This window comes from Trichosurus vulpecula, chromosome 9 (genome assembly GCF_011100635.1).
Source record: "Trichosurus vulpecula isolate mTriVul1 chromosome 9, mTriVul1.pri, whole genome shotgun sequence".
Classification (NCBI taxonomy): Eukaryota; Metazoa; Chordata; class Mammalia; order Diprotodontia; family Phalangeridae; genus Trichosurus; species Trichosurus vulpecula.
In genome coordinates, this window is record NC_050581.1 from 61,846,376 (window position 1) to 61,868,153 (window position 21,778).

General features: G+C 41.6%; 1 protein-coding gene across 1 annotated transcript in view; it reads right to left on the reverse strand.

Moving 5' to 3' along the window:
- Positions 1–21,778, reverse strand: part of LOC118832130 (dynein intermediate chain 1, axonemal-like) — a 149,270-nt gene that overhangs the window by 93,477 nt on the left and 34,015 nt on the right. Inside the window, exons 3-4 of the mRNA XM_036739560.1 lie at positions 19,302–19,343; positions 7,518–7,616 (exon numbers count right to left, since the gene is read on the reverse strand). Of these exons, the coding sequence (XP_036595455.1) occupies positions 7,518–7,616; positions 19,302–19,343 (141 nt within the window). The remainder of the gene's footprint in view (positions 1–7,517; positions 7,617–19,301; positions 19,344–21,778) is intronic.

Sequence of the window (21,778 nt, forward strand, 5' to 3'; positions counted from 1 at the left end):
TGTTAAGTGTTGCTCTGAATATGTAAGCAATTAAAAGTCATCTGAAGACAAACCTAGTGACTACGGTGAGGGTTTTGGGTCAAATACAAGGTGTGAGTATATAAAGAAATGATGTTCATTTTCTTGTGAGGCTTGGCTATTGGATTTAAAAGTAGAAAACACTCATGTAGATGCATGTTTGTTAAATTCATTCTCAATACTTCTGAGTCACTTCATGATGTAATGCCAAAAAAAAGGAGAACGTTTTATATTTCAATCATTTAAATTAAGTGTGGCAATATTTTTGGCACGCCTAAAAATGTAACTTTTATTAAGGTATTAGACAAAGAGTCTAACATAATGTAGATGATAACTTTGGATCCTCATACACTGCTTTGAACCGATGCACATTTACTAATTTACTATTCCAAGTGCCTGATTTTTGCTTCGTAGAGATCACCCACAATACCACCTTTAGGAGATGGCCAAGCAACAAGCACTAATAGCCGTCTAGACCAAATTCTCCCAACTCTGTCTTGCCAATATAGTTTTTTTTTAATTTATAGGGCCAAACTTCATTTCAATTACAGTATTTAAAATTGATTTTTCTTTTGCTCCATATTGACGCTGTTTCAAAAGATATGCAGTTTCACCTCTACTAATGTAGAATTCCTTCATTGCTTAGTAGATGGTCTTCACAAGTTGCTATGACCCAAACAATTCATCCTCTAGTGGTCAACCACATTCTGGTGATGTCTTTCTGAACTTTGCTAGGCTGGCCCTTGAATGACATACATAAAGTCTGTCACTGGAATGACATTAAAAGCCATTCCAAATTGTTAGGAATTTATTCTCTGTGTCACAGCCTTTGAGAACCCAGCGTCACCTTTTCATTGAAGTGAGACTTTAAGGGAGGAAGAACTTAAACTGCCTGGAACACAGTAGGTGCTTAATACATACTCATTGAACATTGCTGGATGTAACCAATGTAAAAAACTGTTCTGCTTGACTATGTACATTTATTAAAAGGGATTTTTCATTGTTGTTGTTGTTGTTGCTTTTTCTTAAGTAGTGAAAAGGAATAAAAATAAATGCTTAGTAATAAAAAGAATTAAGAAAAATACTTGTAATCCCCAATACCAGAAGGTAAAATAAGTGGTTATCTATATGGTGTGATTCTTGCAGAGCCAGAAAGGTCTGCTTGCCCTTTGATGCAGATAGTCTACTGCTATGTTACCTATCCCAAGGAGGTTAAAAACAGACAGACAGAAAGAACTATAACACAATAATTGATAGCAGCACATTTTATAATAGCATAGAATTGGAAACAATGCAGGTACCCATCAATTCGGGATTGGCTAAATAAGTTGTGGTACATTAATTTAATGGAGTGTTCCTTCATTGTAAATAATATGAAGAATTCAAGAAAGCATGGGAAAATGTATATGAACTGGAATAAAGTAAGCAAAACTAAGAAAATACTACATAGTCTGCCAAAATGGCAGATGCCTAAATGGGAGGCAGACCACCTAGCTCCAATATACTTGTACCAGTTAAACCCAGAACGTCATACTATACCAAGCAATGACCAAGAAATTCAATGAACAACTACAGCATATGACTTCTATCCTATAACTGTAGAATTAGTGCTCCCTCCAGCAAAGTCAGTACCAATTCAACCAGAGATGAAGCATGTGTGGAGCCTGCCATGCTCTGTGTAAGGAGACAGAAAGAGGGAAGCCTCCTCTGACAAAGCCCCAAGGTAGTCAGAAAGATTCCAGGATGAAAACCTTTTAAAAGTTCCTGGTACTAGCAGGGGGAAGGGCAATGGTGAGCAAGCTCCACAGTGCTCAGATCAGGATAGCCTGAAGCTCTGATGTCCCTAACACTTTGTCCTGAGATGTCAGAGAAAGCCTGGAAGATCCAACACTGTGAACCACAAAGATCCAGGGGGACCTAATCCATGGAGATCGAGGTCACCACAGTGACCCAATGTGATATCAAGCCGGGGAGGGTGGTGGATGTTATGGAAGCTGGAACTAGCACAAAGCCCCAGTTCAGGAACTAAAGCTGGAGAGATGAGTAAATCAAAGAAAATACTAACCGATGTTACAACGATATCGCAAGTCTAGAGATTCCCAGAAAGAATCATTCAAGTTGAAACCTAAGGGGAAAAAATGGATTTTCCACAGGGACTACATGCATATACAAAGGAAATGCAGCAAGAGATCACAAATGAAATAAAAGATCCAAAAGAAAGAATTAAAAGAATAATTAAATTAGATAAGAAAGTGGCAAATCCTACTCAAGAAATGGAATCCCTGAAAAATACAATACACCAAGACATCAATGCCTCCCTGAGTCAGCAAGAAATATTAGAACAAAATTAAAAGATTGAAAAAATAGCAAAAAATATGAGATATCTAATATAAAAAAAACTGAAAACTGTGTTTTATTTTGTTTTAAAGCCTGAATGCTTATTCAAGGAGTTGTAAATGAAAAGGGCCCAGATCTATTAGAACCAGAAGCCAAGGTAAAGATAGCCATGGAGTTTACTGAATAAGGGGGAGGGGTGATGTGGTCAAATCTGTGCTTCAGGAAAATCAATATAACAGCTGAGTGGAAGATGGATGAGAGCTGGGGAAGTGACTTTAGGAAGGGAGAAAAACCAGAAGATTTTGCAATAGTCCAGGAGTGAAGAGATAAGGGGGTGGTGGTAGTATCAAAGGAGAGGAGAGGCATAAGTGCGATCTTATAAAGGTAAAGGCAAATTTACTTGAGCAATTGGAAGGAGCTGTTTTAGAATGCTAGCACTTACAGCTAGCATTTATACAGCATGTTAAGATTTACAAAGTGTTTTTACAAATTTTCTCTCCTTTGAGAGACAACAACTTTGGGAGGCAAGTGCCATAGTTATCCCCATTTTACAGATGAGGAAACTGAGGCATACAGAGGTTTGAGTACTGGCCTAGAATCACACAGCTAGTAAGTTACTAAGGCCAGATTTGACATTAGGTTTTCCTGACTCCAAGTCCAGAGCTCAATCCACTGGGACACCCAACTAGTTGCCCAGGTTAGGGCTAACATTGTGATGGGAGAGAAGAAATGAGTATCCCTTCAGAGCTTTATCTTCTTCAAAAAATATTGAGAGAGTTAAAGAAGGAAAGCAGAGGTCCTGGGAGTGGATTGGTTCTATTCTGGAGGGACAGAAAAGAGAGTAAAAGAATACACACATGTAGAGAGGAGGAAATGACCGGGACTTGCCATTTCTCATAACTGGGGTACACGAGAAGAGTATACTAACATGGTTGAAGGGGTAGGTAGAGTGGGCATCAAAAAAACTTCACTCGTTTGAAATGGATGAAGTAAGGCTGAATAAACATCAGAGTGTTTGGTGTAGAAAATCAGACTCAACAGGGAAACAGACTGAGGTGTGGACAAGTGGGTTTGAGGGAACATAAAACTGGGAAAGGAATAGTTTTATTCAAAACAAACTTCCTGATCCTGAATGGGGATTTTAAAGGGGGGGCGGGAAGTTAAAGGAAAAAAACCTAGAATGTAAGGGCTGTCCTTATCAATTGTGGGATGACTGAATAAATCATAGTATATGAATGAAATAGAATATTATTGCATTGTAAGAAATGAGAAAACAGATAACTTCAGAGAACCCTGGATAGCATGAACTGACGTGGAGTGAGCAATTTACAGCTAAGGTCCGATCCGAGAGAATCAAGAATCCCCTGAAGTGGTCACAATGTATTTGAATTTGTGTTATTTGAAATTATAATTATGTAAAATACAGTAATTGGTTCCAGCCCAATGGAAATATGTAGAGCAAATTTGAATGCAAGCAACCACTTCAGGGAATTCTTTATTCAAAGCAATCAGAACCTAGGTATGTGCAAGGGCATGGAGAGTAAAGAAAAAGATGTAAGAACTCTAATCAAATTGGTGATCAACCACGTCCCCAGAGGACCTTCAGTGAAACATTCTACCCACCTCCTGATAGAGAGGTGAGGGGCACGAGGGGCAGAGAGCCATGCATCTTTGGACATGACCACTGTGTGGATTCAGTTTGCCTGAATGTTTATTTGTAATAAAGACTCTCTCTCTCTCTCTCTCGTTGGGAGGGGACTGCAGTAGAAGGAAGCAACAATAGTGATGCCCTTCCACCCCCCCCCCAAAAGGAGTACCACTGTAACATTTTTTAATACATAGAAGAAAGCAGGAGACACAATCGGAATAATTTTGAAAGTAATTTGTATGATTATATAATTTTTTAAAAAAGTGAATGCTATGAAACAGAGATTTATAGTTCCGTATAGAATCTTACTTTGTGTTCTGATATATACAGATATACACACTTTTTTAAGTGTTTAAGTTCAGAATTAAAAAAAAAACTTTATAAAAGAAAGTACCACACAGTGATTATCAGAATGTAAACAGAAGGAACAAATGAAACTGAATGATGTGCAATTATAATGACCAAGTTTGGCCCCAGAGAAGAGATGACAAAATGTAACTAATTTTCTTCACTGCATATACACTAGGAGCTTCTTTTTCCCCTCTCTTTCTTCAAATTTTTTTTTTGTTATAAGGGAAAGCTTTTTGGGTAGGGCATATTCAGAAGCAAATGTAATACAAAAATGAAAAAAGCATCAATAAAAATAAAATTCAAATGAAGTAAGATTCCCTTACCACCAAAATTCCTTTTCTCCCTATGATCCTGGCGTAATTCTTTAGTAAGGACAAACCTCTCATTCCACTACCCAAATAAAGGGAAGGGCTTGGACCAAATGATCTTAAATGTTCCTTCTAGCTCCCACGGTATATGTGACTTAATAGTAATTAAGAGATTGTCTTAGGCAAGTGATGCCATATACTGAGTTCAGAAGCAGATTTACTGGCATCCATGTCTGGTCAAGAAGTAATAGGAAATATTTCTTTGGAATGATTAATGGAATGTACCTTCTCCTACATCCTATCTTGTAGCAATAATTGCTTTTCATATCCTGTCCTGTATATGCATTTTCTGTTCTGAAATTAGTTTCTGCGTTCCATTATGCCTGCATTGCATTATATCCTTATTAATATGGTGTATGTGATTAATTAAACATCTAGCATACAGTTAGCTTCCATAGTCCACTGTGTCACTTTCTGGACTACTTCTCTCCTCGTTGCCAGTCACCTTCCAACCCCAGAAAAAAAAACCTTCTCCCTGAGGCCCACTTTCCTAATTTTCCAGCCTGAACCATCATTTCTCGAGGGGCTCCAGCCACATACACCTCCCTCCTGACTCATTCTTGAGACTTCTCATCTACTTCTTCACCAGCCGTATTCCTACACCGGAGATCTAAGGAGAGAACATCTGTAAAGCACTTGGCACAGGGCCTGGCGCACAGTAGGCATTATATAAATGTTCATTTTCTTCCCTCCACCCAGAAACCTCTGTCCTGAGCCCCACTCTCACGGTTGGTGCCTCCCTCTCCATCCCTCACTTTCCAGATTCCTTTTATGTGTTGTCTTTTCTCGCTAGAATGTAAGGTCCTTGAAAGTAGGGACTGTCTTGTTTATATATGCATGCCCAGCATTTACCATAGTGTCTGATCAACAACATGCTTAATCAATGCTCTATCTATAGGTAATAGTCTATTATTCAACAATACAGTAAAATGCATTGCTTCAGCCCATCTGGCTGCCCACAACAAGGAACCCACCTCTCCTACTGGCCTAGGGGTCATTACATGTGTAGGCCTAATGCAGAGGGCACACAGCTCAGGATAGGAAACTTCTGTCACAAGGGATCTAAAGTAGCTGATACTGCCTTCATTGACAATTCTTCTAGTGGGCTGGAACAGGAATGAGTCACAAAGTGTAAGGTGTGGTAGATTACTGCAACTCGACCTTTGACCCAAAAAGCAGCGGTTAGACCTCCTGCTCTGTACCCCAAAGTCAAACATCCAATGGCTGATGCAGCTCAAATACCCATGCATCTTTTCTTTACTATTTCTGTTCAACCCTGGTGGGGAGTGTCTTAGACAGTGCCTTTTCCCCTAAACCTTGAAAAGTACATGGTAATCGTGACTGAAGTTGACTTAACATGCTAATTCTTCCCGAGAAGAAACACAATGACTTAGACCAAGAGGAAGGTTTAAATGAAGAGCATCCCATTCAGTATGGAGGGAAGGTTTTGATACAAAGGAGAGATGAAGACAATAGAAAGAGAACAGGTATGTAAGTCTATGAATAGGGAGTGATTTGAAGAAGGAGATGGGGCACAACTAGCAAGGAGAGCATGAAGGAGGACCAAAGACAAAGTCTGCGTGTTTTTTTCCCTCAGAAAAGACTCCAGAGGCAGGCATGCTTTAGCCAATGGAATGACCCAGCGTTGGAGTCAGGAAGACTTGGTTCAAATCTTGCCTCAGATACTTACTAGCTATGTGGCCCTGGGGAAGTCACCTAGTATCTCTGGGCTTCAGTTTCCTCATATGTCAAGTGAGGGGGTTGGACTCAATGCCCTTTAAGGATCCTTTCAGCCCTAAATCTATGATCCTGTGATGCCATTTGTGAAGTCCTGCAGGACTAAATAACACAGGATCATAGGATTATAAACTGAGTAGAGCTAAGAGACCTCAGTGGTCATATAGTCCAACCTTCTCATTTTATAGATGAGGAAAATGAAGCCTAGAAGGGTTGTACCTTCTATCTGCGTGACTCTGGTTAAGTCACTGGCCCTCAGTTTTCTCTATTCTAGCCCCTTTTAAGGACCTCAGATATATCATCCACTTCCCTGGGAGACTGGCTGGATACAAGGTCTGTTAGATGACAAGTCTGCTCTCACACCAAATTAGCCACAGTCTTAGAAAAAGAAAAACATTTAGCAGCTCACCGTGGCAAAAGCTGTCAGAGAAACTGGCTGAAGTATCCACTTAACGCTGCAACAACAGGGATCCTATCGGACGATTGCCGAGAAACAAATGGCAATCCAAAACCCACCTGGTAACACACATGAATAAACTTCTTCCTATCCGGTAGCTTGAGCATTCTGGAATGTCCTGGCAGGGTCCTCTTCAGAACTAAATAAAGACTATTTTCCTTTTTAACATGAATCTACAGGGCATCCTGTTTTGTGCTATAACCCTTTGGTCCTATGAATAGAGGGTATTTGACTTTCCACTGCTAAGAAAATAAATGCCTACTCAGCAGGGATAGAAACCTACTTGGGGCAGCTGAGCGGTATAGTAAAGTACTGGGCCTCGAGTCTGGAAGACTTATCTTCCTGAGTTGAAATCTGGTCTCAGACACTTGCTCGTTGTGTGACCCTAGACACGTTACTTAATCCTGCTTGCCTCAGTTTCTTCATCTGCAAAATGAGCTGGAAAAGGAAATGGCAAACCACTCCAGCATCTTTGCCAAGAAAACCCCAAATGGGGTTACAAAAGTTGGACACAACTGAAATGATTAACCAACGACAAGGGAAAGAAAAGATAATGAAAGGGGCTGAAGAGGCCAGAATCTAAGAAAGCAAATTTACTCACAGCTTCAGTCAGCTCCAACTGGTCTGGGGGTTTGATCGGTGCCTTGGTCTGAGACCACTCATCTGCCCCTTCTCCCACATCTGGGCCAGCATCCTCATCCTGCACAAAAAAAGAGACAGCTTAGTTAATTTATGTCCATAACTGAGATTTTGAGCTCTATCCATTCTGGAAATCATTCATTCTAACACAAGTGCTTGGATTGGCCAGTCTTGGTTGATGCAGCTCAGAAATGACAAAATATGTCTCAAAGAACATTGTTTCCACAAAGCCTCCCAGGGACCACATTTATATCACTTTGTTTTTACTACTTAGGATTCAAAAGCTCAATTTCCTTGGCCATGTTCTCTTGTTTCAAAATGAGCTTATAAACTGCTAACATGTTATTATAACAAAGCAGCTCGTGTCTATGCTCTAATTGCCCCAAGGCACCGCAAATGACATCTAATTACTTTTTTTTTGGTGTTAAAATTATTGTTACATAAGTTTCTAATCAGAATCTTTTCAAACACATTTAGATTGAGTAATGCTATTTGGGGCATGGGTTGTTAGGCTTTCTCTCCCAGAACATTTTACACCCTAAAAGAAACAAACATCCAAGATTTGTTGCCCTCTGGCACAGCTCATAGTATAAGGAGGTTAAACATCAAAATATATCATGCTGTTCATTCAACTATGGAAAACAGATTGCTGCAGTGATGGATCGAAACTTCCCTGTCTAATATAGTTTCCTTTGATTAAAAAGTTTAAGGGTTCAAAGCATTTTCTGCCTTAAAGTTAAGTACTGTGATGATTTGCACTTAAATCAGACTGTCTTTTTAATTACAATTTTGTCAAGTCTGCTATACATGGCTTAGGAAAGTAGCTGTCTTCTTGGGTTCAAAGGCAAATGCTATTTCTGCAATGAAATAATAATTATGATAATGTTTGCACAGTACTTTACATATATTATCTCACTTGACTGTAACAATAACCCTGTGAAGTAGATGCTATTACTATCTCCATGAACTGAAGAGGAAACTGAGACACAGGGGGATTAAATGACTTGGCCAGGGTCACACAGCTAGTAAGTATATGAGGCTGCTTTTGAAAGCAGGTATTTCTGACTCCAAGTCTAGTATTTTAGACACTTTATCTAAACTGTGGAGACATAAGCAATAGCGTACTTCTTTCCTGATCCATGTGCAACAGGCCTATTGAAAGACTTATGAAAGATCTTGTAGTTAAGTGAAAATTTTGAATTTTTATTTTAAGAGAGAAAGTAACATTTACTCCCTAGTGGTAGTTATTAGTTCATCATGAGTAGAACTGAAATCAAGTGTGGATTTTCATCTCTAGAACCCTGAAGACTTTAAACCCTATGGTGTTGAGAGACGTTTCTTTCCTTTTGCTTCGCATAACGAGATAAAAGGATGACAGAACGATGTAGTAAAAATCCTCTGCTAGGAGATGTGAGCCTTGGGTTTAAACATGCCCTCTGCCCTATATTAACCGTATGATCTTCAGCAAGTTACTTAAGTTTTCTGGGTCTCAGTGACTTCACTTGTAAAATGAGGATAAAGACCTTACCCAGATTGACCAAATAATCTCCCGAGGTGCCTTTCCATTCTAAGATCTATGACTCTATAAAAACTAAGATTATGAGGACACTTTTGCTAATAATTCCCAATTGTGAACAATAGGGTCTGGAATCAAAGTAAATTCTCTGAATAAGTTGTTCCCCCGATGATTGAGTCATAGTCCTATCACCTGATGGTCTACCAGAGGCTTATGAAAGCCTCTGAAGCAACCAACATAAAACTACTTTTTGAAACTATTTTGTTCCATATATTTAAAAGGTTCAAAAGGCATAAAAGGATAAGACCAGCCTAGGGTTAGATTTATATGCCTGTTATATTCATAGCCTCTTTATATCAAAATCTTCCCTCAACCTAAGTGTTCATCTAAGTCGCTGTGTACTTTCTCCTGGAGGAATTAGCATTTGAAGCCTGTCAGTCCAGAATACTATATACTTTCAAGGTGAATTAATTAGCAACCCCTCCTCCCCAGCTTCTAGTGTTCTCTTCCTCATAAATTGGCTTTGCATTTATTTTGAATATATCTATTTATATGTTGATAGAATGTAAGCTCTTTGAGGGAATAGATTGTTTCATTTTTGTGGGGCACATTTTTGACAGGCACAGAGCAGACATTTAATAAATGTTTGTTCGTTGTTAAGAAACCTCTAGTGTTAGATGCAAAATATCTCTGACAAAAACTCCAAGTTTCAAAAGCAAGTGAGTTGTGTGGGTGCATTTGGTCACCTAGGTGACCTCATTAAAGGAAATGGTGTCAATTTGAAGGGAGAGAATCAACAAGGTCATGATGAAATTACCTCTCGCTGAATTATTGAGAGGGCAGGAGTAAGGATATGTTGATATTACTTTATAACCACGCATTTTAAAATCTATAATTATTGTTAGAAAAGAAAAGAAAATGAGGGTAGTTTTTTATTGTTGCTGACTTTTTGGGAATCTAATCTCAAAAAGGTGAGACCCAAGCATGAGTCTGGGTCCTCATTACCCCGGCATGGGGAAATTACTAGATCCTCTGGTTAAGAACGAGCAAAGGTGCCCATTACTGGCATCTCTTGTCCCTTTACCTTAATGTATGTTCAATTGATAAATAGAGAACCAAAGTCAGGCTCACCAGAAAACACTGATTCAGAATGAAAGAGAAATTAAGTCAGGGAAGAGAAGCCCACACTGGGAGCAACCTAAGGGAGCCTAGACTCTGAAAGAATCAACAAATCAGTCAACAAATATCTATTTATTAGGTTCTTGCCCTGTGCCAGGCACTCCTGCGAAGCACTGGAGATAGGCAAAAACAGTCGCCTGCACCCAAGGAGATCCCAGTCTAAGGTGGGAGATAACACATAAGCAACCATGTACAAAAGGTCATTAAATTAAGAGATCGTTAATAACTCTGGAGAGAACAGCTTCAGTTGAATGATGAGCTCGGAAGCCAGATGGCAAAGAGTTAAGAAGAAAGTAAGAGGAAATGAAGTAGGAGCTCTGGTTGTAGTTGTCCTTCTCAATGAGTTTAGCTACAACGAGGAGGAAAGGTAGAACGGTAACAGAGGGGATGGGGGCGAGGGTTTAAGGGCATGTTTGTGGGCAGTAGACACGGAGAGACCGCAAAGAGAGATCGGTAGAGTAGGCAGTCTGCTGGAGAAGACGGGATCTTTTGTGCACCTAGAGGAGTCTGCCTTGGCAAAGAGAATGACTGCCTCTTTGGGTGAGACGGGGGAAAAGGAGGAAGCAGCGGAGGAAGGCATCTGAGTGATGTGAAAGGAGGCACAATGGGGAAGAGGGAGGTATCTCAAAATGGCCTCATTTTTTTTTCCAGTGAAATGTGAGGCAAAGTTCTCAGCTAAAAGGACGAGGGAGGGCGAGCCGTGACAGGTTTGAGGAGAGATGAAAAGATTTGGAAAGCCTCTTGGGTAGGTGAGCTAGTGAATCAATTAGGGAGATAAAGAAGGAAGGACCGCCTTGTGGAATGACAGACCAGCTGAGAGTATGAAATATAGCCTTGTAGTGGACCCAGGTAGCAGGTGCTTTCTGGAGCAGCGCAAGCAGCGGATGGTGGGAGCGCTTCAAGGGCGGGGCTTGGCTGGGTTGATTGGTCTTAGAATAAGGGAGCCAAGGACTCGAGAGTAAGTAAGAATGGAATTCATGCACGAAGGGGTCCAACTGAAGAAGGGAGGGAAGTGTAGCCAGCGTTAGGGTGATGGGAAAAGAAGTGAGGGGCGGAGGAACTGGAGGTCATGGTGGAGAGGAAGGACAGAGGTCACAAGGCAGAGGGAATGAGGGAGCGATAAAAGATCACGATCCGATAAAGACGTTTCAGAGATCGTAAACATCGAACACTCGTGGGTGTGGGCAAAATGAAGACTACGACCATCGCTCCTGTGGTTGGGGTGGAGTGAAGGGTAAGTCGTGAGACATCAGCGAATTGAGGAAGTTAGGACGTTGGAGGGGAGTTGGGCTGTCTGAGCACACACGTCCCTGTGTATGCTGGCGTCCCCTAGTAGGAAGGCGGGCGTTGGAGGGGAAAGACTACTGAGCTCACTGAGGGGTCAGGAGATGGGGAGAAGGGAAGGGAATCTGACCGATGGCACGGCCCACGAGGCCTGAAGACCGTGCCGGACCAAAGTGGAGGACATGATTTAATCACGAAGGAATCGGGCCACCGAGCTTGTCTGGCTATCGGAACGTACTTCAGCAAAGTCCGCCAGACGAGGAAGGGTAGGCCTAAATGGAGAAATAAACCTCTAGTAGGCCGGAACATAAAGATAATCTCCAAGAGATGGGTCAGCATGGATGACATAAGCGAAGGGGAGACAGCTTTCAGGCCCAGGGAGGGAAAAGCAGAGGGAACGTGCCCGGGTCCACAAGTGGAGTGGCAACTTAGATGGGAAGAGCTTTCCCACCCTTTAATAGGCCGTGAGACAAGCTTACGTCACAGGAAGTGGGCAGAGCTTCCTGGCAGGAAAAGGAAGTTGTGTCACAGGAAGTGCGGAGAGAGCCGTTCTGGCTGTTAATGACAGTTGGCGCTGAGGGCAGGAGAGTCGACCTAGGATGGCCGCACTGTAAGTTTTCCTTGTTTTGTGGGAAGGCCCAAGGCGGGGGGAGGGGCAGCTGGTGGCTACCCCCAGGCTGTGATGTTGAGTATGGAATGCGGCACTGCTCTGAGGACAGGCTCTCTAGTGTCTGAATGAAGGTTCACCTCCTCTGCCTCCTATGGGGAGATACGGAACCACAGCCACGGAGGCACTTTGACCCTCACCGTCTACACTGCGGTCACCGCCTCACTGACACAAGGAGCCGGTGGGAGCGAAGGTCCAGACATTGTTAAGCTGGTGGAGCCTCTGTGGAGCCTCCCTGCGGCCTCCCCTACTCACAACCAAGGGGCTGAAAGAACAGATGCTAACGCTCCTAAACACAACAGAGAGGAGAGAAGTCAAGTGGTGGCAGGCGGGATGGAGGAAGGACCAAGACCATGGAGGGCCTCCACCGGGAGTGGGCGCTTTGATGGGTCCCTGCCCCCGGGCGTGTCTCTCTAGGGTATCTTCTACCCAGGAAGCCTTGGGTAGACAGCCAGCTCCTGGAGGGCAGAGGCTGCCTGTGGCCGCGTATTGCATCCCCGGTGTTTGGATCAATGTCCGGCACACAGATGGAGCCCTGCTTCAGAGACACACCGGCGAGTGACCTTGGGAGAGTCATTTAGCCTCCCGGTGCCTCGGGGGATGCTTCAAGAGTTCACCCAGAGGAGCTGTGAGCCAGTGACCTGTAGTCCTTATAAACCGCCTGAGAGGACAGGGCCTGGGGAGAGGAAAGGAGCTGTGTCCTGGGGTTGGGAGTGGAAAGGGAGGGGAGGCCAAGGCACCTAGAGCCCAAGTGAGAACAAGCCCAGCGTCGCCTTTTCTAGGCTCAAGCCCCATGGTCCTCAGGAGCTTTTCCTCTCAGATTTCTGTTTCCATTCAGCAGGAAGAACAGCACGGCCATTGGCTGGTGGGAGGATTTAACAGTGCTCAGACCTAGCAGCAGGGGGTGAGCGATGCTTTCTCTTGTTACCCTGCAGTCCTCAGGGACGAGGGAAAGCTATGCCGCCCCGGGAGACAGTCATGAGGGCTAGATATTGGATACCACAGGAGAGTCGGAAGGGGTGGACAAAGGTTTGAATAGGCCTCCCTCACTCTAAATGTATCAAGTGAAGCGCTGCTGTTACTGTTTATACTTTGTACTTGAAGAGAGCAAAGACGTCATGACGTCGGGGTCAAGCTGGGAAGGCCCTACAGCAGGTCTGCACGAAGAGCCTGCTTGAATATTTAGGACAGAGATGTTTCTAGATTTGTGCATCTTACGTGTCCTTTGTCAGATACAACTGAACAACAAAAATGGAGGCTGTGTTAGAAAACAGTAAATTACAGAGAAATAGGCCATGAGTCTGTGTCTAGGTGTTACACTTCTTTAGGACACACTTCAAAAGCTGTTTCCCTTAAGTTAACGTGTAAATGTAAATAATGCTTAATCAATATCTATGCTATTACTTAAGCTATATTTTATAGAGAAAATGACTGATCCTGCTAAATGCTTTAGGACATCAGTTATCAGTGACTGGAAAAAGTGGCTCACCACAAAGCCTGTGTGGGTCTAACCAGCACTTCCGGGTTCCCAGTGCCCAGTTATAGGCACAAAAGGGACTAAACAGGAGAAAGGCACGGTTTGCAGATCCAACCCTGCTCAGTGACAGTAAATGTTACAAAGCTCCATCTTGTGAATCACTTGCTGTCTTGTTTCAGGTTGGCTTGAAGGACCTTAGATGGTTATTTTTATGATGTCATTTGGTTAAGAAATCCCCACAGAGTTAAAGAACAATGCTAACCTGGTGACAAACTGTTTTCCTCATAACGACCCTGGGAGGTAAGGTATTATGTTCCCATTTCACAGAGGAAGCTGAATGAGAAAATGGTTCAGTGACTTTCTCAACCGCACAGCTTTGGAGCTGGGACTCCAATCAGGGCCTTCCGATTTTTCCCCGTGCCACTGTACCATGACAGAAGGTAAATGAGGGAGGGGGAGGGGAACTTTAGACAGGTCAGCATCACTAAACACAGAGGGAACAGTAATCAGGGACAAGGATTAATGTCCCACAGTTAAAACTAGAACCAAAATAAGGGGAGAAAGAAGCTAGATGGAACATGTATATGCATATATGTACACACACATATGGAACTATGTGAGAATGACGATGCCAAAATAAAAGATGAGGTCAGCTTCCCTGATGGGAGAACTTACCCTGGATTCTATCTGTGACACAGAACACTCTCCAGGAGCTCCAAATGCTACATTTTTTTTCTCTTTTTGGATTTTTCACCATGGCACACAAGAAATGTAAGTATCTGGTTTTTAACAAATCTGTTTTCAAGTCTCTCTGGAAAGTTTTTATTCTTCCCAGTTGGCAAGTCATAAAAAGTCAAAATTATTTACAGAGTTTGGTTCCTTTTATGATGAATAGCTCTAGTCCAGACTATACATATAGCCTAAGGGTATAGACGCTGGATTGGCTGAGACTAGAGGTATCTTAACATAGGATGGAAGAAAGGAGGGGGGAAAAAGAACAACAGGGGCCAGAGAAAGAGAGGGCCTCTGGGCAGGAGTTGTGAATATGACTAAGAAAAACAAAAGCAGAGAGTTTATGGAACTTGGACTAGGCTGGAGAACCTAAGGAATAAGGTAGCTCAAAGGGGATCCAAGGAGAGCCTGTAACTAACAGAAGTGTCCATTATGGAAAGAGCTTGGAGGTTGAAACAGAAAAGTGAGTTTTATGTTGCCACATTGGCTGCTAAAATTAAGCTATAATATACCCACAAATACCCCCAAGTTTGGGGGTCGAGAGAAAACTTAGGGAATGTGTTAGTTGCATTCAAATATCAGAAAGGTAAAAATAAATAAATTAAAAAAAAAAAACAAAAAAAAACAAATATCAGAAGGGCCACCCTGTGGAAGAGAGAATAAAATTATTCTGTGTTGCCCCAAAGGTCAGAAATAGGAACAATGGGAACAAGTGATAGGGGAGCAGATTTTTGTATAAATATAAAGTAGAACTTTCTTAACATCAGACAAGTTCAACCATGGAATGGGCTGCATCATGGTAAAGTGGCCTCCCCATCTCTAGAAGTGTTCAAGCAGAAGCTGGATGTTGCCTTTTGAGTCAGAGGTCCTGGGTTCAGATCCTGACTACAAACTGTGTAATTCTGAGCAAATCCTTCAACTTTTCTGGCTCTTGGTTTCCTCATCCAATCACAACCAGGCCATGATTTCCAAACTATTTTGCCTACCCTCCGGCCATCATCCTCATCCCACCCCACAAGGTATATACTAGAACCCTAGACACTGGCTCAGGAAATCACCCTGGGCCATGATAGGTGAGTTTTCTCGCCTGGAAGCAGGCCTTCACTTCTAGCCACTACTTCCAAAACATGTTACAGTATGTATATGTAGCTGGCAGAGAGCAAGTTGAACACTGAATGTTCTTCTGAAAAAATGATGTTGGACTGAATGACCTCTAAGGTACGCGTCCAGCTCTAAATCTGTTATCCTATGATGATTCTTAAATTAGATGAGTGGTCAGACTAAATGACCTCTACTTATATTACTTAGTTTTAACTTCATTTTTGAATAGTCTTTTTTTAAAGTTTTAACTTTCTGATAGTACAATAGAAAGATTATTGGATTTAGAGTCTGGGAGACCTGGATTCAAATCTTGTCTCCAACATTTACAGTGTGACCAATATCTCCAAGCCTCAGTTTCCTTTATCTATAAAATGGAGATCACTGAGTTGTGGTAGGGATTAAATGAGATAATAGTCATATTTGCAAAACACATCCACCAACTTTAAATTTCTGCAAGTGCTTTGAAAGGTGAGTTTCCCATCACTGAGTTACTTAATCAAAGATGGATTAACTCTAAGGTCACTTCCAACGCTAAGATTCTAGGATTCTTTGAGCCATGACAAAGTAGATATTGCACTCTCCATGACGGGCTGCAATGGGCTGATATGAGGAGGATGACAGCAAAGATCACATGGTACTTTACAGTTTGCAAAACGCTATACCTTATGTGACCCTCACACCAGTCTGGTGTGGTAGGCATTACGGGATTTTAGAGGGTAGAGGGGTAATGAGGGAAGGTATATTTTGTCCTGACCTGAAATGTCATTGGTTTAGAGAACTCCTGGAGAGGAAATTCTTTATCTGACTGGCAAGTGTTCTACAACTTAGTCTTAAGAAAGTTACTTGGGACGTATGATGAAAAACGCTATCTATCTCCAGAGAAAGAACTGATGAGTCTAAATAGGTCAAAGCATGGCTTTTTTCCCTACTTTCTTTATTTTTCTTCAGGTTTGGGGTTTTTTTGGGTGTATGTTTTCTTTTAAAAAATAACTGATAGGGAAATATGTTTTACATGACTACACACGTATAACCTATATCAAATTGCTTGCCTTTTCAATGAGGGGGGTAGGGAAGGAGGGAGGGAGAGAATTTGGAGAATTTTTTAAAAGAATCTTAAAAGTAGTTTTTACATGTAATTGGGGAAAAAATAAAAATAAAAACTTACCTGGGGCACTGAGAAGTTAAGAGCTAGTAAGGTCACATGACTAGTAAGCATCAGCTATTTTAATCCAGGTGAGTGGTTTATCCAATAGACTATGATGTGAATGACACATCATTAGAGGTAGGGCATGGAACAGGAATGAGGCTGAGCTGCAGGAATGAGTTAGAGTTGAGACTACCCCTTGATCCCTTGGGTGGTGGTAACAGAAGGGGCCAGTGGCAAATGTGGGAAGGTTTCTCTTTAATAATGCCCAGGGCAGTTTACTCTCATCCTCTCAAAGGTCTCTTTTCTTTCAGGTTGGCTAAATTTTCTTCTCCAGCACAAACCCATCTCTATTGCATCCATGCCCCATTCCCATACCACCTCCCTAGGCCAGGCCACAGTCTTATATCTGTACTACAGCCATGGTGCCACCATTAGTCTCTCTTCATCTAGTTTCTTTACTTTTTACTTATCCTACACACAGTTGCCAGATGATTTTCCCCCCTAAAACACAGCTCTGGTCATAAAACCTTCTCTAGCCCTCAAAACCTTTAGTGACTCACTGCTGCCTACAAAATAAAGTCCCTAAACTTCAGACTGGCATTCAATAGCCACCATGATCTGGCCCCAACCCACCTCATCCAGCATCCCCCTCCCCACTTTCATACATGCCTCTTGTGCCCTGTATGATCTGGACTAGTTGCCCTTACCCAAATGCAGCACTTTATTGCTTCTATATTTGTGTATCTGGGAAATCCTCTCCCAACATCTTTAGCTATCAAGGCCCTGCTCAAATACTATGTCTTGTCTGGATGCAATTCTCTCTTCCCTGTATTTCTTAGTTTAAAACTTTTATAAGATTAATCATCTGCTTCACTAGACAGTAAAATATATGGATATATTTACTGATATCTATATATCTTATCTCCTTTCTAGATCATAAGCTCCTTGAGGGATTATACTATTTTATTCATCTTTGTATCTTCCCATAGCACCTGGAACAGTGACTTATGCCTAGTAGACAACAAACATTTGTGGAATGAATGTACTAAATAAGTGCATTGCCTTTCTAGATAGATTTTAACCATAACCTTCAGAAAAACCTGTAAAATGCAAGCCATTTATCTAAGTTTAATTCCCCCAGAGTCAAGTGATTGCCAAATATCAAAATTTTCAAGCTGTCTAAATTTTAATTTTTAAAAATAATAAAATTATGAGTTATAAAACTATGAAAAAAACCCCAAAGTTATAGGAAACCCAAAGGATCATGGAGAGATTCATGGTGAGAATAAAAAGGCTGCAGGATATTATCATTTATTGTGGGTGACTTACATTACAATAGTGACAAAAAAAAAAGATCTCATCCAGGAAATGTGCCATTAGAACAGGATGTAGGCCAGTCATATTAAGAAAGGGAGAGATAATGGAGGAACAGGCGAAGTCCTACACTGCTTCCCATGTTTAAAAACACCACAACTAAATAACCTAAATGGAGGCTTGCAGTATATCAGGTAAATTCTCTGTGGAGGATTTACTGGCAGATACAAGAAAATATCATGGTGGGCTCCTAAATGTACTGATCAGAGCTTGGATCCAGCAAAGTACAGTGGTATCCTTTGTCTTGTGCTTTGGCTCAGATTTTTGAGTTCATTGGTAGAGAATTCCCTAGTAAGGAAACTCCATGTACCGTGGATGATCAACAGCCATTCTGCAGCTTGAAGTCTTGGAGCCACCTGGGTCCCTGAGAGATTGTGACCGACACCAGCTCACAAAGCCTGTATTAGAGGTAGAATCCGAACCTAGGTCTCTCTGACTTTGAGGCATGCTCTCTATCCACTGTGTCATGCTGCCCCTCATAGACTTTATGTAGTGGTTACAATTCCTGCTAATTCTCGAATCTCTAGTGCAAATAGATGATTACATCAGGAGTGCTTAAACTCAACTTTTTACATGTTTCCTTCATCATTATTTTCTAGTCCCCTGGTTAGCAGTCCCTTAATGCTGGGAGGTACCCCTCACCTTGCCGCTTGGGGGTGTAGGCCAAAAGTGCCTTGAGGGCTTTGTTTCTATATTTTCCATTAGTGATCTCAATAACAGTGTATCTTGAACTAACAAGGAAATGTGTCCCTATCCTATGAGACTCATAACAATTACCCCTTTAAGTAGCTAGAGTCCTCTCCCTAAGGATTCAAGAGCACTAAAAACTCCTCCTTTATTCACTGGCCTGGCCAAGTCAGGCTCAGAAGATTTCAGTAGTCTAGTTTGCTCTCACCGTGTCCAGTAGCCTCTAGGAAGGTGGGGCTTATTCATTATTCATTCAACAGCCCCTAGGACAAAATTTCTTCTATTAATCTATGAGGGTCCCATCATCCTATCCAGTATATGTGGCTGACTGACTTTGTATTGAGGAAATCAGATCATGCACACAAGTTTGTTTTTTCAAATTCGTAATTTACCTTAAATGTACTTTAATTTTAACTTACATTTTTAGCTTCCAGTTTGTCCATTTATTTCCCTTCTTAATGGAAAACTATGACAAGCCTTTCTCAATAAATTACAGTACAAATAGCAATATACTTTCCCTTTCCCAGATGGAAATTTTTTTTTAAAACCTTACAAAGACTCTGCCAAGAAGTCGTTACTTACTCTTTTCCTGGTTGTCCTGAAAGCTTGTTGTGGACCGACACTCTAAAGAAGGAACAGAAACAGAAAATGAGTTGAACTAAATATGGTAATACTGCACATGATATTATGCTTGGGCCCTGAGGCTTTTTAGACAAAGCACATACCACTTTTTAAAAATCACATAAAACAATTCCCTAAGAGATTGCACATGCTTTTGGCTTCAGCCAAAGAGGGTGCTTTATTTGAAGGCCATCTGTTCCAGGTTTGCCCAATTGACACAGGGAGACCAACCAGGAAGATTAGTGTCAGGTGTTTTGCATTTTCAATTTAATTCAATTCAACAAGAATGTGTTAAGCCCCAAGTATGTGTTCAGCACTGGGACAGGGGAGGAGCAAATGTGGGCTATGACAAGGGCTCTCCTCTCCAAGAGATTACAATCTTGTTGAAGTGATAAGACTTTACACACATAAAAGCACTTTGTGTTCCAGAGACAGTAAGTAGTGGATTATGAATGCTATTATGGTTGCTTGCGAAGGGAAATGGGATCAATGACAGAAGTAGAAATGACTTGAAGGGTAGTAGGATTTGGATTGGTGGAGAGGGGGCAGCCCAAGGAGGAGAACAGTGTCACCAGAAGTTTAGAGACAGGAATAAACAAAGCAGGTTCTGGGGACTGTGGAGTAGTCCTATCTGGCTTCAGCAGAAAAGTATCTTCGGGTAGTATTGGGAAGGAATAGTCATAAGATGATAGTATTATAGATTTAGACCTGGACAGGACCCTGGAGGGGCTGTAGTCCAGAGCTGTCAAACACATGGCCAAGTGTAGCCCAAACCAGATTAAAATGTAATTGGGAAATATTTTACAAAATAAAATACAACAAAGCATAGATAATATTACATTTAAAACTAAGTCAATATGTGGCCCACAGGGATTGTTATGTAAGAATTAGTGGCCCCCATTTCAATTTTGACACCACTGGTCTAGTCTAATCTCCTTACCTTAGACCTTAGACAACCAAGGTGCAGAGGCATTAAGAAGATAAGTGGCAGAGCCAAGGTTCACACTCAGGGCCTCTTAACTCTTCTCTCTCATGCTCTTTATATTGTACAATTGTAGTGGAAAGAGGAAAGCTAGCCCCATCTACATAAAAGGTCATTTCTGGCAAATTGAAAATGATCATCTATAGGTAATTTGGCAAGAGGGCAGAATTCACACTTTAAAAAAGGAGGGGGGTGCGGTATTGGCAACTGGAACACCTGGTCTTCCCTACCTCAGTGTGCCTGATATGTTGATATGAGATGGCTCCTCAAACAATTCTGGATGATATGGATATAATTTGGAAGGTTTTAACAGAGCAAAATTAAGACTTTACACTAGCAAATGAAATACAATGTTATTTTTTAAAAAAACAACTATTAAGTATAATTACTAACACAATCCTTTTTGTCTATCTTGGGGGCTGAGAGATTAGTCACCCTGGGTTCATGAGTGCAGGCAGGATTCTAGACTTCTAGCATAATCCAGTTAATTTATCACATTTGGCTAAAAGACCTGCCACTTTATGGTGCTCAGATAAGAGTTTGACTATATAACACAATAGGGTTTTGCCCTGCCTCTGGTCAGTGTGCAGCAGTACAGTGAATCATTTGTTTAGTCAGATGAAAAATGTAACAAGAGGAGTGGCTTGTAGCAGGCTGTAGGAAGACAGAACAATAAACGGGGCAACTCTGGGCAAGTTATTTTAGGGGACTAAATGAGCTCTAAGGTTTCTTTGAGCTCTCTAACATTCTGTAATTCTATGAATTCGGCATTACTTGTATATTAATTATCTACTTTGTGCTTTTGTTGACCCAGGTGTGCTTTGCCCCATCACTTTTTATGCTCTTAGGCTGCCTTCTACCACATGGGCATAGGGAAAATAAACATTGACCTAAGTATGCAGAAACATAATGTGGAAAAAAAATCTACAAAGACATCACATACTGTAGTCCACGGTCAAATATATATGCTATTTGAATTAGAGGCAGTAGAATGGAGCAGATTGGAAGTCAGGAGACATGGATTCTACTGCTGGCTTCACCATGAAGTCTTTATAGGACTTTGGGAGAATCACTTCATCTCCCTGAATCTGAGGGTTGCCATCTGTAAAACAAGGGGATGATTGATTACATAAACTCCAGTATTCCTATGGGTCTGTGATCTAATCCATCTGAGTATCCCTTCCAAAGGATCACAGCATGCCTGCTCATGCTGTGCAACTGTTCATGTGGCCTGATGTTCTTGGTACTGAGGATATCAGCGAAACACGCAAAAAACCTTAGGAAGGCCAAGGTCATCCACTGTGTCCCAGGCTATCACCAGTCATCTTGACTGGAGGAAAAAGTGGGGCTGATGACTTTGCCCAGCTCTGCCTCACTTAAATCCAACTTGCTCATAAGTCAAGACATCACCCTAGAGATGTTATTGGTCCTCTTCTAGAACAAAGGAAAAGCAACA